Raw genomic sequence first — 14388 nt, forward strand, 5'->3', positions numbered from 1 at the left:
CCAGCCTGACAGGATGGGCCTGAACTCACACTGCTGGTGGAAGGTAGGTATTTGGAACAGAGTCTGATGTGGCTTATATGAGCCTCTCCATTCAGGATGTTCTGAATAATTACTCAGGTCAACATTTTAATCCTTCTACAGAAAAAGAGCATCTATGGCAGTACCAGGGAAAAGGATATAATTTAAAGAGGAAGGGTTATGAGAGATCAGACAGTTCTTAAAGCCTATTTAGTTGCAATAGTCTTCCTGCAGCTAAAATAGGACAAAAATATGATTATTTAAAAAAAGTCCTGATTTTAAAATGCCTAAAAACTGAAGAACTGGGAGTGACTACAATCTGAGACAAACACGGCAGACACATGAAAAGCTGCTTCCTGCTGGGGCAAAGCTTGGTTGGTGTCTACCATTCTACCATACTGCCCACCTGGGCCCTACCCAGTATGATTTTATTTTCAGGATGTTTTGTTTGTGCAGTGTGGTTTTTTTGGTTTTTTTTTCCTTTTTTTTTTTCCTCTTTCCCCCCAAAAAAGAACAGCAGCTTACTGGCACATCTGATGCACAGAGCACATGTAGACAAGGACAAGCACTTAAAGAAGATCTTATTTATGTTATGTTATAGTCACTGTTACTTACTCTGTCAAATTTAGTCTTTTTTTTTTTTGTGATTTGGGAACAGTACAGAGTGACAAGTGTGCACTAAAAGGTGTATGAATAATGTGACCTAATGTGTTTCCTTCTATTTCTGTCCTTTTTGATTCACAAAAGCAGCACAGCAATGAGTAACAGCATTCCTATTTTCAGCCAGATTTAAGCACATACTGAAAATTTATCATTGGTTTAAGTGGCGTATTAAGGAGAGAATTACTCACATGCTTAAGATTAAGCTTATGTTGAATACTTTCTTGAAGCAGGACACAATTCTGAACCTTTAATGTGGCAACACACTGCTTGTTATCCCCTTCATAGCTACAAGACTGAGCCCTGCAATTCTATTTATAAAGTCTCTTTGGTATTGTTTCCAGTAAATTAGTGACTAATGGAGCTCCTGCTATGTACTGGTTATTAGAGCCTTCAGGATGCAATAGTGCATCACAGAACTACATGTATGAAGGTTGCAATGAATGACAGAACTTTTGGATTAGATCAGTTTTTGGCTTATACTGAATCATTTTTCAAAACAGGCATAGACATAACATCCTCTTTTTTCCTTAGAGCTTGTGCCAAAAAAAATAGTAAGTTTGCAAATGGATATTAAGCAATGCCAGATATTTTCTGGGTTTGTTTTAACAAATTAACCCTTTATGTTCTTTTCTGATGTCCAAATAATTGTATTGGAAGCAGATGTTCTACCACAATTGACACAATCAGAAGATATTATGCTCACTTATTAACATACTGTTTAATATTCGCTACAACCTGTTTTAAAGAACAACAATGTGTTAACATTTAAGCCAGGAGGGATTTCTGTACACTATATAGTACTTGATGAGGCTTGTTTATGCAACAGTCTGACAGAAACGATTAATCTCATGAAAATGACCAAAGTACAGCATAATAGCATATTATTTTTAAAGTAATAGAACACACTTTCCCTTTGAAAATCAGAACTTAATTAAATCATGTAACTTCAGGATGCAGAGAAAAGCTGTACAAGAATGAAACATTCTGAAGGACAGTACAATTAAAAAATGATACATTTTATACACAGAGAATAATACAATAATCTCCAAATGAGAAAGCACTAAGAAATACCTCCAACAAATGCATCCCCAGCTCCATTGGTATCCACGATTTCACTCTGATCACTCACCAACACAGGGAAAGTTGTCACTTCATTTTCTATAGTGAAAGGGGAGAATAGAACATGAGTTATTTGGAAATATGACTTTGAAAAGCACAACAAACACCAAAAATCAGTACAATTCAAAACTGATGCTCTGACTTTTAACACAATAATTCTGATAAAAATAAATTTGGTTTATAATTCTCTCTGGACACAGGAACACATTGGATCAAACTATTTGTTGTGGACATTTTCATTAATTATTTCCAGACAAATTTATTTTCTTTATCTCCTAATATTAAGGGCAATAAAAAAGTAAATCAGGAGGAACAACACAGAACACCTGGGTGCATGAACCAGACTAAGAAAAATCCATCCTGCCAAAACCAGTGCTTCCTGTTAGTTGCAGAGAGGTGACATAGCCTCCAAACTGGCCAGTCCAAGCCTCTGAAAATTAGAAATTGCTGCATTATGAAAACCAAAATACACGTGAATTAACTAAAATAAAGCTGTGAAATAAAACGCAGGAACTAGTGTAAATCAGAGGGCTCTCAAATTAGATGTTTTAAAAAGCACATATATGTCAGAAGCCTTGCAACTTGCCATCTGACTAGATTTGATTTCAAGATTTCAATGACTTCACCCTCTTCCTTAGTATTTCTTTTTTTGAAAAAAATTTCCTTCTCTGCAGCTCCCTGCCCTCTACTGGCACTCGTTAAACCTATTACAATAGGTGGATACTCAGAATCTTCACCTCCAATTCACTGCCACACCACAGTTCAACATAATTACACCACTTAGGTATGATAACTTTAGAGTTCTAGGGCTATAAATTTAATATATGCCACTAATTAATCAGCTATGGCTTTCCAGGTGGTAATGTCATAATGACGTGATAAAAATATAATTACCACCTTGTCACAATACCTTGTTAAAGTGTAAATTACCCCTGTAACAGAGCCAATGGAAGTTCTGCCTCTGGTAGTCAGTATGCATTAAACTGTCTCAGAGCAAACAGATTGTCCTTTGGCAGACAGTAGGAATTAAAAATAGGGGAGGGGGAAGAAAAGCCTGTCAAACAGTGAAAATGAAAACCATCAAAGCTGTTTTCTTTTAATTTTCAGTGAAAATAGAAATGAAGTGAGAAATAGATCCTCCCGTAGCTGAAAGCTGGAGATGAGTAGTTTCTTCAGTGTCCAGCAACAGAGCAGATCATGAAAATCACTCTTACACTGCTGTACACAGTAGCAAATAAGGAAACCTAGTTTGGGAGGCACATAAAGAATTCACAGTCTCAAATCAGACAAGTCTGTGTGTGCTGCAGAGGTACCAGAAGGATCCTGGTTTCTGTGAAATGCAGTGTATCAGCTCTACTGCTCTTCACCATCTGCTACTAAGTGAACCAGGCAGATATAATGATGCTGCCTCCAGAGGGAACTGTTGGCTGGCCCACCAGGAGGGGAGGGGAGCATTAGCAACAACCATCCATGAGAGGCAAAGAAAAAAGGGTAATGAAGAACACAAGATGAATATTCCAATTAAAGAACACGTTTCAGTCAGATCTCAGTGCATCCTACTCTCTATTCTGTTAAGAAAGCTATTTAGAAATGTGCTTCAATGCTTTGTTGTACTCTTAAGATAGTCTTCAAAAGCAGTGTTTTTCAGTAATTTTAACAGGATTCATTTGAATTGGAAATCTAGAAAGTGAGGTCTTACATTAAACCCTGCCAGACAAGCAGAGTGTATTTATCCATTTTGTAAGAAGGTATATATGATTTGCTCTGGATAATACTAAAACAATGAACAAAATAGTAACTCTGTTGAAGACATATTGTAATAAACTAACCTGCTTCCTTCCCAAGTGTGCATGGGCACACACACACACGTTGTGTGTTAAATACACAGCAGACACTTGCATGTGCATACAAATGTATGTGTTTGGGTACACACGTTATACTTAATGTTGTAAATGGGGCTTGGCGTGAAATAAGAGTCTGTCCAGGCAAACAAACACAAATAAGAATTCTATCATCTTCCTCCTTTCATTTACTCCATCTTGATTCCTTCCCTCAGCTCCCTCTAGTACTTGCAGGTAAGTATTGCACTATGAGCTCTTATCTTGTTCTTTCTGTAGTAGGTGTAATTGAGCTAGCCTAAAACATAACTGAGCTAAGCTGTATGTAACTGAGCTAGTCTAAAACCCCAAATACATCAAAGAATTCAGTTGATACAAGAACAATTTTTTTTTTCCCCCCTGATCCCAGTTTCCCATCTCTACCTGGGTCATACATTCTGCCTTAGAACTTTATAAGTTTTCAAGAGGAGCAATAATCTCATATTTTTAAGTACTGAACTTTCAGAAGGAGCCAGCTTGGCTTTGGAGCATGTATGACACTGTAAAGATATTACCATCTGCACACATCCAATAGGGACAGTATCTTTCTCTAACAGTAGAGTCTACTAAACTATACTTAACAATAATACATATTGAAAGATATAACAAAATAATACTGAGGTGGGTTGTTTTTTTCTTTCCTTCACAATAAACAAAGTCAGATAGAATTAAAGCTGCCATTAGATTACCTTGCTGTACCTGTGTAATAGCATAAAAATAGCTAACATCTCTTACTGATTGGTGTTTTCTAACAACTAGGCACAGCAGGGTGAATGAAGATGAAGCTAAAGTCTCCATTCTGAACATCCTCGCATTTGTGAGTTCAGTGTTGCTTTCACTTCATTTTTGTATGTGATCTATTATGTTATAAAAATCCCAAATCCATCACAGTGAGCATTGAGACACCTTGGCTGAGGTAGTCATCAGTGGTCCTACTCTTCAAAGTCAGTTCTGATTTCATTTATCATTCTGAGAGTTATGAAATAAAGAATAATTACATAAGTGTTTCGAAGTCAGAGTGTTGCTCCTCTGGGCATAAAATCCAGCGTTCTATTTTTAAGCAACAAATATCTTCTGTGGTAAACACCCTGGGATACAACACATTCCACTAGGATATCATTTCCTGGAAGCCCAGAATTATGAGTGCAAAATGTACCGAAGTGTCTATAAGTATGAAAGCTTTGGTAACAAGCATTAATGAAATATAACATTTTGGGTCTTTGATTCAACTCTCCATGATTTTACATTAGTTTAGAATGATATGGAAATAATCAAAATCAAACATTAATGTGGTGATTCCATAGGCTGAAGACAATATTCACAGATAAATCAGAAAGAATCTGCTCGCTGGTAAATTTAGCTATAATTAATTTTTCAGATTATGTACATGAAGATGTGAAATTTTCCTGAGGTGAAAATATGCAATAGCATATCCAGCTTAAGGTATTTTTGTAGGTAAAACAGTCCAGAGAGATAATATCTGGAGAGCAACATTAACTGAAAAAACAGTGCTCCTTCCATTCTAATACATTTAAGCTCCCAGATGAACATAAGCCTATTTCATGATGGTAACTGAAACAATCGAACCCTGATGATAGCTGCAAATACTACAGGTCTGTCTTTAAACCAAATTAGAATCACAGACTATATGTCTACTCTTAGTACAGTAATAAACACCAGCAAGCAATCATTACATCCAATTAGGCTGAGTACTTTCCTTAACTGGGTCATTTACCAGTCTCTCTTGCTCTTAAAAGTAGATTAAATGTGTAAACTTACATTTAATTACCTGTAACAGAACTCTTATGGGCAACATGTTGGACTGTCCTTAATTTTGTATTAAAATAAAATAAAATAAAAGGAAGAAGGGAGCCCTAAAATACATACAAAGACGCCCAGCTACTTCCTCAAATAACCTTTTGATCTGTGGGCTTGTAGTGGTGGCACAGATGCTTACAAGATGGAGACACATTCAGGTTTCTTTTGTGAGCTTTAACTTGTAAAAAAAAGAACAACTGTGAAACAGAGTTCTGTCCCATCTCTTCCCTACCTCCGTCCTCTCCAATTTCCTTTAGATCAGGGGCCAAAAACAGATAAAAAGAAAAGAGGAAAAAAAAGAGACAGGAAGAACCTAACAGGGTATAGAAACCTGAACTCAAACCCTATAAATGTCTCTGGGCAGTTATAAGGTAAAAACTAATGAGAAAAGTATTTGAAACAGGCCCATGTCAGTCAGGATGATTTTGAGCTCTTACCTCTCTCCAGAAGGTAAACCCCAGAAACTTATGGGCTCTAAGTCTCTGCACCTTCTTCAACACATTAATACATCTTTAAAAATCATTAGTATAACAACACTTTGCTCTGCTTTTTTCTTCAGTAAAAAATGCTGTTGTTGCTGTACTTCACATAACAATGCCACAGTGGACAATGTTACAAACAGCTATCACAACTCTCCCACCATGACAGCACAGCACTATCCACAATTATAAAGCAAGGTGGGGCAGTGCACTGTGTGCTGAACTCCCTGTCAGAAATCCTTAAGACTTCCAGTGATGACATATTTGAAACCTAGCAGTGCTCATTCAGCCTGTCATTTCTAAGCAAACCGAATGAGATCCTGCATTTTCAGGCTGGGACTTTCAGATAGCTGTGCTGGATGAGCACTCCAGCCCCCCTGGCACTTTCTGTGTGCATGTTAAGCTTGCCTTGTTTTGCATGCCAACATCTCCTCTCTCTTCCATCTTATCCTGTGCCTTGTTTACCCTGGTGCTGTAGCTATGCAGGGCTTGTCAGAAAAATGAGGAATTTATTTGTGCAAGTCAACGGAGTTAAATAGTGTAACAAGTGAGATGCAACTCAGCCACATGCTCTGGGATCTTTCTAATCAAATACTGTAATAATACAGAACAAATGAAATGGTATATGAATGAATTCAACATGTAGCCAAGAAAACTTCATAACTAGTAATGTAGAAGTTAAACCTTTATTGTTATAATAAACAATGTTTCCCAAAACAAGTTATCGAGCAGTTGTAATTTATAATGCATTTATATGTCTATAGTATGATACAATTAATATAAATATTAATTTATTTCCATAATAAAAGATGCAAGTAGTGCAATCAGGCTAAAATTCTCTTTGCAGCTTACTAAGCAGAAGGAAGTCTATACAGCTGTGTTGGCTAGGATGCAAAGTACTGCCCCTCAGAGGCAGCTAGTGCATTTTCAGTAGAAGCAGAGAAGGAATATGATGCCAAAGACTTTGAATCTTCTGTGGCTTTACTCATGGTCCTATAGATATCTGTAGGGGAAATGACAGTGTGCAGACCCCATTTTCCCTCTCTTCTAGGAAGTGAAGTTAATTCAGAGATGTTGAATGAGACTTGTTTTCCCTTTAGAACTCTCCTCAGATATACACATTGTGCCATTATCTACTTGAACATATTTTTATTCAGAAGTCATATTTATAGCATCTCACTGAAGTGTGATTCATAGGATTAGAGTTAATAGGATAAAGAAAGTTCTTCCAAAGGAACTTGTACACTCATATTCAACTGTTAGCAATGATGTAAGATTAAACACTATTTTTGCACCCAATGTACACTCATTCTCTGAACCTATGTCTGATTTTGCCTGTGCTCTTGTTAATTCAAACCCACCCCTTTGAAATAACTCTTTATACTAGCATGAGATCAGACTCAGAACTCTGTATCTAGTTACAACAATTGTAAAAAATGTAACAGCATCAGCTAATGACTCATGAATAGCTTCTGTAGGCTCAAATGTGTTTTGTTTATTTTATAGAAGGTGTGGGAACCACTTAAATGTCAGTATTTTCTATATCATCCCTGCCAGTGCCATTAGTCAAAGCTCTCTTTTATTTCTCATAATAAATAAATCTTTGTGTAAAAGATGTTGAAGCAAGAGGTCAACAGAAAACACTAGTTTTGCTTCAGTTGGTGCTAATATGACATTTTAAAAATAGATATATATATGCATGCATATATGTAAAAACTGCCCTAAAGAACAAGCCACTGAATTTTTCTGGCATGTGTCACAATGTTTAAGGTTTAGAACAGCAATGAACTCTGTTGAAAAAGCCTTTCTGAGCACACAAGAATATTGCCATTTGCCCGCTAGGCACAGATTTCAGAGGAGGCTGAAACTGCGCCCACTGAACTGCTGGAAAACACTCCTCCAACTCGGCAGGGCTGCTGAAGACATAAGGTACTGCTCAAAGCTAAAGCTCTGCCCAGACCAAGACAGAGGTTGAGGGCTCAGAAAAGGCGAAAGATGTGAAGTCACAGGCACCAAAATTAAGAGAAGCTTCTCTAGATGTTTCATGGTTGCAACACCATGACTGTCTTGGGATTACTGTGATGAGCTCAGATCAAGATCAGTCCTGAAGAGACGGGCTACAATAAACAAACCCCATGAATTGTATGATCCCAGTCTCTACTGAAAGTATGTTCTACTGCAGCAAGCCTAGCCACAGCAGTGAAAGTACAGAGTGACACAAAAATAGCTTTGGATAGTAAGTAATAGAAGCATCTCTTCCTGCACTGTAAATCCAGCACGTACTGGTTTGGATGTTATTTGATCACTACATGTACAAAATCAAGCCAAGCCCCCAATTGTTTTTCGAGCTGTATATGGGACTGGGAAATATAAACAAATCTGTTTCTATCTGTAAATAGGTAGCTCAAGAATTGAAATAACAGTTGGAATGTCAGTGTCTAATGTAAAGAATACATCACACGTATACAAGCAAGGTACACTGACACATACATTCTAGCTCACATATACTCTGCCATCTTCAGAAAGTTATCTATGGGGACTGTGCAAAAAATGGGGCATCTTTCAGCTCAGAAAGCAGACAGTGTAGTTCACTTACTGTTTGCACTGACCCCCACACTAGAAGGAATGCACTCCATTTCATGGTATTCTACAGACCTGTTTTAAAACACTGCATAGCTGGACCATAAAACCACTGTCCTATGGGATAATTTTCTAACAAATATCAACCTATAATCCAGTCAAAGCAATTATTTAAAAGCTTTAAATTTTCTTAGCATTGGCTAAAAAGAAAAGATAAAAACACATTATAATTTGATTTTGAGCAGGACAAAAACTGTATTATGCCTCACATTTTTTATACATTAAGCATATTGCCCTAGTGGGGCAAACACACCTGTCAAAACTTGCAAGCTTTCTTAGCTATACCTCAGTTTCAGAGTGGTGAACACAGAAATCACATCATTTAAATAAATGTCATGTTACATGACAGCTTTGTTTATGCTACATGATAATCTGAGAAGCATGGGTTGTCAGTGGAGGCAGAAATGGGCCCAAGGCACTTCTGTTTTATTTGAGCATCAGTAAGACTGAAAAGAGAAGGAGTGAGCATTAGGTCACTACAGAGCAGTTCTGAAGGAGCTTTTTCTTCTGGGAGAATTTATATTTAGTTTCATAAATAAAATCAGTCCATTGGAATGAAAGAGACAGCCTTCCCTAAAAACATTACTAAAAATAAGATTTTATATATATATATTTCTCCTCTAAAAAAATTAATGGGATACTAGCTGGACATTGCTGAGGTAGATATACCACAGAAATTCTGCAGCACTGCCTTTAAATATTCAAATTATATGTAGAATGTTCAATTTTTCATCCTTTTAACTCAGAGCTCAGCTCTAGAACTTTTACAATTACATTTTTCTTCTCATGCTGTATTTGTAAATTCTGTGTTGCCTTTAATTACGATCTCCCTAGACTACTTATTTAGTTTTGAAGAATGAACCATGCTTGCTAAATGAATTTTATTAGGCTTTTGGAGGTTTTAAATCTATTAGAAGATGTCACTGTAGTGGAGGCTGAAATTTGTTCTAATCTCAATGGGAATATATTCTACTCTTAAAATGACAGTTAAAAACAGAGCAACTCCACTGTTTTTAATGGAATTCTTTAAGTGTTATGCCAGTCTAGAAAGAGAATTTAGCCTAAATGAAGTTTATTTTTCCCCTATATTAGTCGCAGATAATTTCTTAGATAATTAAATACACCAAACTATGATGTCTGTAGTATCACTTAATCAGTTTAAAAGTATTACCTAACCATTGTTGTAAGCATGACCAACAATCTACCAACTTTTAAAATAATGTCACATATATTTTACTATCATGTAAATCACACAACTCTGAATTTATACAATTATTGACCACATAATGAGTTAAATAATTAGCATACTGCTATTATAACAGCAGTTTTAACAGTTTCCAACAAGAGCTCTTGAATGGTATGTTTGTGCAACAAGCCCTTTGAAGCATGGCAGTAGCATATAGGCACTCATAAAGGTAACACAATGGGCTTTACAGTGCATGCACTGTCAATTTAAAGTAAAACCCAATGCTATAAAAACAGGCTGCTTGACAAAACATAAGAAAATCTAACCTAGCAAGCAAATTAAAAATTTCCACTTCTCTCTCAGCAGATCTTTGTCGAACTCCTACTGTCACTTGTCACTCTCAGTTACTTTTCTTTCTTTCTGTAGTATTAAATTGCTGAATCGTTCAAAGTTATTTCAACTTAACCAAAACAAGACATAAATCTTCTTTTAAGAAGTAATAAAACATATAAAATTAGTCAAACTTTAGTTGGCATGTATAGCCAACTTCAACTTGTGATCTTTTAAACCTAATCTGTATTCTTGTATTGTCAAGGTGACCACCAAGATATGTATTAGAAGAAAAAACCCCCAACATTCTTGCTCTGAAGAATTTCCCATGTGAAAAGCAAGGTTGGTAAACAAGTAAATAGATATGTATAGAATGAGGGCATTCTGCTTGTATAATTAAGTTATGAAAAGTTATGTAGAAAGTAATGAAGCAGATGCTGCTTTAAAATCCAGACAAATATACAGGAAAAAAACTCTGGTTAGTCTACAGAGTGAACTGTAACTTAAAAATGTGGAAAAAAATTGGAAAAGGCTTGCTACTTGTTTCTTTTAGAACCATTTCTGTATAAAACATATACTTAATGGTTATTTAGACATACTGCCTGCTTTTTTGCCACCTTCTCCTAGAGGAAATAAACAAAGATTACAAAAAAAAAAATAAAATTAAGACTTTTAACATTTTTGAAGAAAAAGCATTCATTTTTTTTTAAGGAAACTAACTTCTATAATTCTCAACTTGCCACATTTGTACTTGTACTGAGCTTTTACTCATCTTTGCTGCTTACTGTCTTTTCATTCACCCTCTTTCCCCCCATCCTTCTCTGTTACCTGTTGATTCCTACTCATTAATGACTGAGGTGTCTACTGGTGACTTGAAGGTTGATTGTAGAAAAATAAATTAAGACTTTTGATTTAACATTTTTGAAGAAAAAGCTTTCATTTTTTTTAAGGAAACTAACTTCTATAATTCTCAACTTGCCACATTTGTACTTGTACTGAGCTTTTACTCATCTTTGCTGCTTACTGTCTTTTCATTCACCCTCTTTCCCCCCATCCTTCTCTGTTACCTGTTGATTCCTACTCATTAATGACTGAGGTGTCTACTGGTGACTTGAAGGTTGATTGTAGGCAACATTCCTATCAAAATTTGGATTTTTATACCAACAAAACCTTAGAAGGCTTAATTCTTTTCCCACATAAATACAAATCTGATCTGATAGCTGCTACTATCAGAGAGCAGCAGCAGAGGCAGGAGCAGAGGGCACCAGGAAGGAACCAGGTTGCTCAGGAGCAGACTGACATTTGGAGCAGGTTTTTCTGCTGAATGCACTTGTCAAGCTTGACCTTTGAGCCTGTGTTGTTTTACTCATCCAATCTCTTATTTCCTTTTTCTGATTTGATTCTTAAATGTCTGCACATTTTGCATGCTGAGGTTGAAATTGAAAGTGTGGTGCTTTCTTCCTGTAGCTATAACCTTTTATGAGTAGGCCACCAGTTCCCTGCTAACCAAAACCAGGGAATCCACCAGTGCCCCCAGTTTCCAAGGAGAGGAGGGCTGTCAAACCCCACCATTTTATCTGATTCCAGTAAAGGGTGTGCTCCAACTGTAGCCTATCCCGAGCAGTTTGGCTTGGCCTTAAAGGGCCAAACCTTGTTTCTATTATTAACATATTGTAATTTCTGTATCTATTTCCTTACACCATTTGAGATCACATGTACACATGCGCTTATCTTCTAGACCAGTGTAGTGACTTCTCCAGAAGCCAATACACAATACATATGCAGTATGAATATCTAACATGCTTTACTTTCTTCCTCCAAACACCTGTTTTGGTTGCACACACAAGGACCACTTTATGGTTTCTTTTCATAACAAAACAATTGTGCCTTGATTTTTGAAATGTTTATGCTGTCTAGTTAAGCAAGAAATCTAAAACCAACCATTAGGTTTTTTATATTTAGTTTTAGCCAGATATAAAAATGACAGTGCAAAAAAGCAGATACTTCTATTCCATGATGCACCACAGATTAAAAGAAAATTGCATTTTTAGCACTGTAACTACAGTGTTTCACTGTTCACAAATAGATTTTCATATTTTGCAGTAATTTGTAGCGTGCAATGGGTTTGTAATCTAATCCACCACAACTGCGTAATTTTTGACCAACTTGCTGTTGATAAATAATGCAAGTATGAGGTTATTAAATTTTTTACAATTAAGTGACTAAGAAAGCTGCTGCCTTCCGTTATACCCTCTGTTAATAAGATCGTTGTTGCAGATGTTCATGTATGCTGCATTGATGTTTAATGGTGCATGATGCTCTAGGTGGTTCCCATAACCTTGCTTTGTCTACTATGAGCTGACTCAATTGGTATGATAATAGAGAAAAGGGGTCTGAAACAAGCTGGGCTGTACTGGCACAATTTGCATAACCTTTAAATTTGCCATCATTTGATAGCCAACTGCTCCTAAAAATTCTTATTCAGTTGTCAGCAACAGCAATATATGGTACAAACAGCATTCTGCAACTGTGGGGAGGAAAGAGAGGGCATGCATAGTTTATTGCACTTTTATATTTTATCAGAAAACGTAATCAAATTTATAAAGCCAACAACTTGGACACAGTTCTGCAGTTTCATTTGCCATCAATTGCTATTAGCCACAATGCATGTCTTGACATCTCTTCAGGTTCACAGTACAATATCACAGTGTCAGATTACAAGGGACATAAATATTTGGTCCCACAGACTCCTCTCTGTTTTAGTTTTCACTGCTAATCACTGGGGCAGGCAGACGAATCAGGGTGGATTAGGAGGGCAATGAGGGGCACAGGGTAGCAAACTGCACCAAAAAAAAAACAACAAAAAAACCCCAAAACATAAGCAGCCTTCCAAACTTTAAATCTGGTTTCAAATGATTCTATGTATTCTTTTTAAACAAACATTAGTCTTAAAGAAGTATTAGTACTATATTATTCAGTAGGTATAGCCAAAACCTAATAATATAAAAATAGTTCATGTTTACTGTATTCACAAAATCTGCTCACTCTATATACTTCAAATCAGGTCTGCTGACTTTACTGACTTCATTAATCATAACAAAGAAAACAGCTATGCTGAGAGTAGGCCAGAGCCTACTTGCGTTTAAATGGGATCAACTACATAAACATTATATCTGTGGTATCCAGAAGTTCGTACCTAAACTGCCACTTCCTATTCTATATAATGGTCAGGTGTGTCCAGGCCAGGCCACTGGTATATGAGTCATGTGCACAGCCTGGTTTTAGATATGGCATCTAAAAACTTTTCATTTTGCATCATCTGTAAAACCTACTGTGGAAATCACTGAGCCACATCAATCACAATATCTCACAATTCCACTTTTAGGTAAGTAGCCATTTTCAAGAACTCAAATTAACCACACCCCCCACCCCCAATGTTAGCTCTAGATGTTTTGCAGACCCTTTGAAACTTCCCTTTTGTCCAGTTTTTCCATTAGCCAGGCTCTCTGCTCTGTCCCTTCTGGAGCTAAGGATTTGTCTTCCATTCAGCCACTTATTTCCCACAACTTCTATTGCCTGCAACTGGATGCTACAGCAAAGAAGCTTCTAATCAAGGGGTCAGTTCTAATGCAGGGTCACCACACATACCCGCAGTTTACTCTCCTTCCATTCTGTGGAATTATTTTATAGTGACTATTTGAGCAGGTGAAGATTAGAGGCTTGAAAACATTAAGTTCCATCATTTATGGCAAAGCATGACACGGATAGCTACAACTTAAACTTTTCTATGTTGTTCATTCAACTTTAATTACAAGATGGGAAATAAAATCTCTGAATTAGAGATGATAGGCTATCACAGACTGTAGGGCACCTTCTGAGTAGAGATGCTGCTGTTCAAGTTCCTCTGTGATGATTTGTTATGAAGTGAACTGCTGCCTAATAAAAAAAAAAAAAGGCTAACACTGCTGAAATAATGGCACAAAAGATCTCCTACAGAAGATATTCTGCCCGTGGTCAAAGGATCCAGTTCTTTATGCGCCTCATTTGTAGCAGACAACAATGAAGATATCTTCAAGTAAAATCTGTTATCAAATCTTTCAACATAAATGAAGTCTGCTTTTTGCATAACCTCTAGGTAGACTACAAAAATTGAATCAGAGATTGCAGACAAGGTACAACACACAAAGGCATATGGATCAGTATAAATCATTAATATTCATGAATGCTTTTAGTTCTCCACGGCCATAATCGATATCCA

The 14388-nt window shown here is 36.6% G+C and overlaps 1 protein-coding gene across 1 annotated transcript in view; it reads right to left on the bottom strand.

Annotated features, from left to right (window-relative positions):
- Nucleotides 1-1741: 1741 nt before the first annotated feature.
- ADK (adenosine kinase) overlaps nucleotides 1742-14388 on the bottom strand; it is a gene marked incomplete at its 5' end in the record, with an annotated part of 137282 nt that continues 124635 nt past the window's right edge. The window contains one exon of the mRNA XM_008936002.1: nucleotides 1742-1839. Coding sequence (XP_008934250.1) covers nucleotides 1742-1839 — 98 coding nt within the window. The remainder of the gene's footprint in view (nucleotides 1840-14388) is intronic.

Source organism: Merops nubicus, unplaced genomic scaffold (assembly GCF_000691845.1).
Source record: "Merops nubicus isolate BGI_N331 unplaced genomic scaffold, ASM69184v1 scaffold102, whole genome shotgun sequence".
NCBI classification, from domain to species: Eukaryota; Metazoa; Chordata; class Aves; order Coraciiformes; family Meropidae; genus Merops; species Merops nubicus.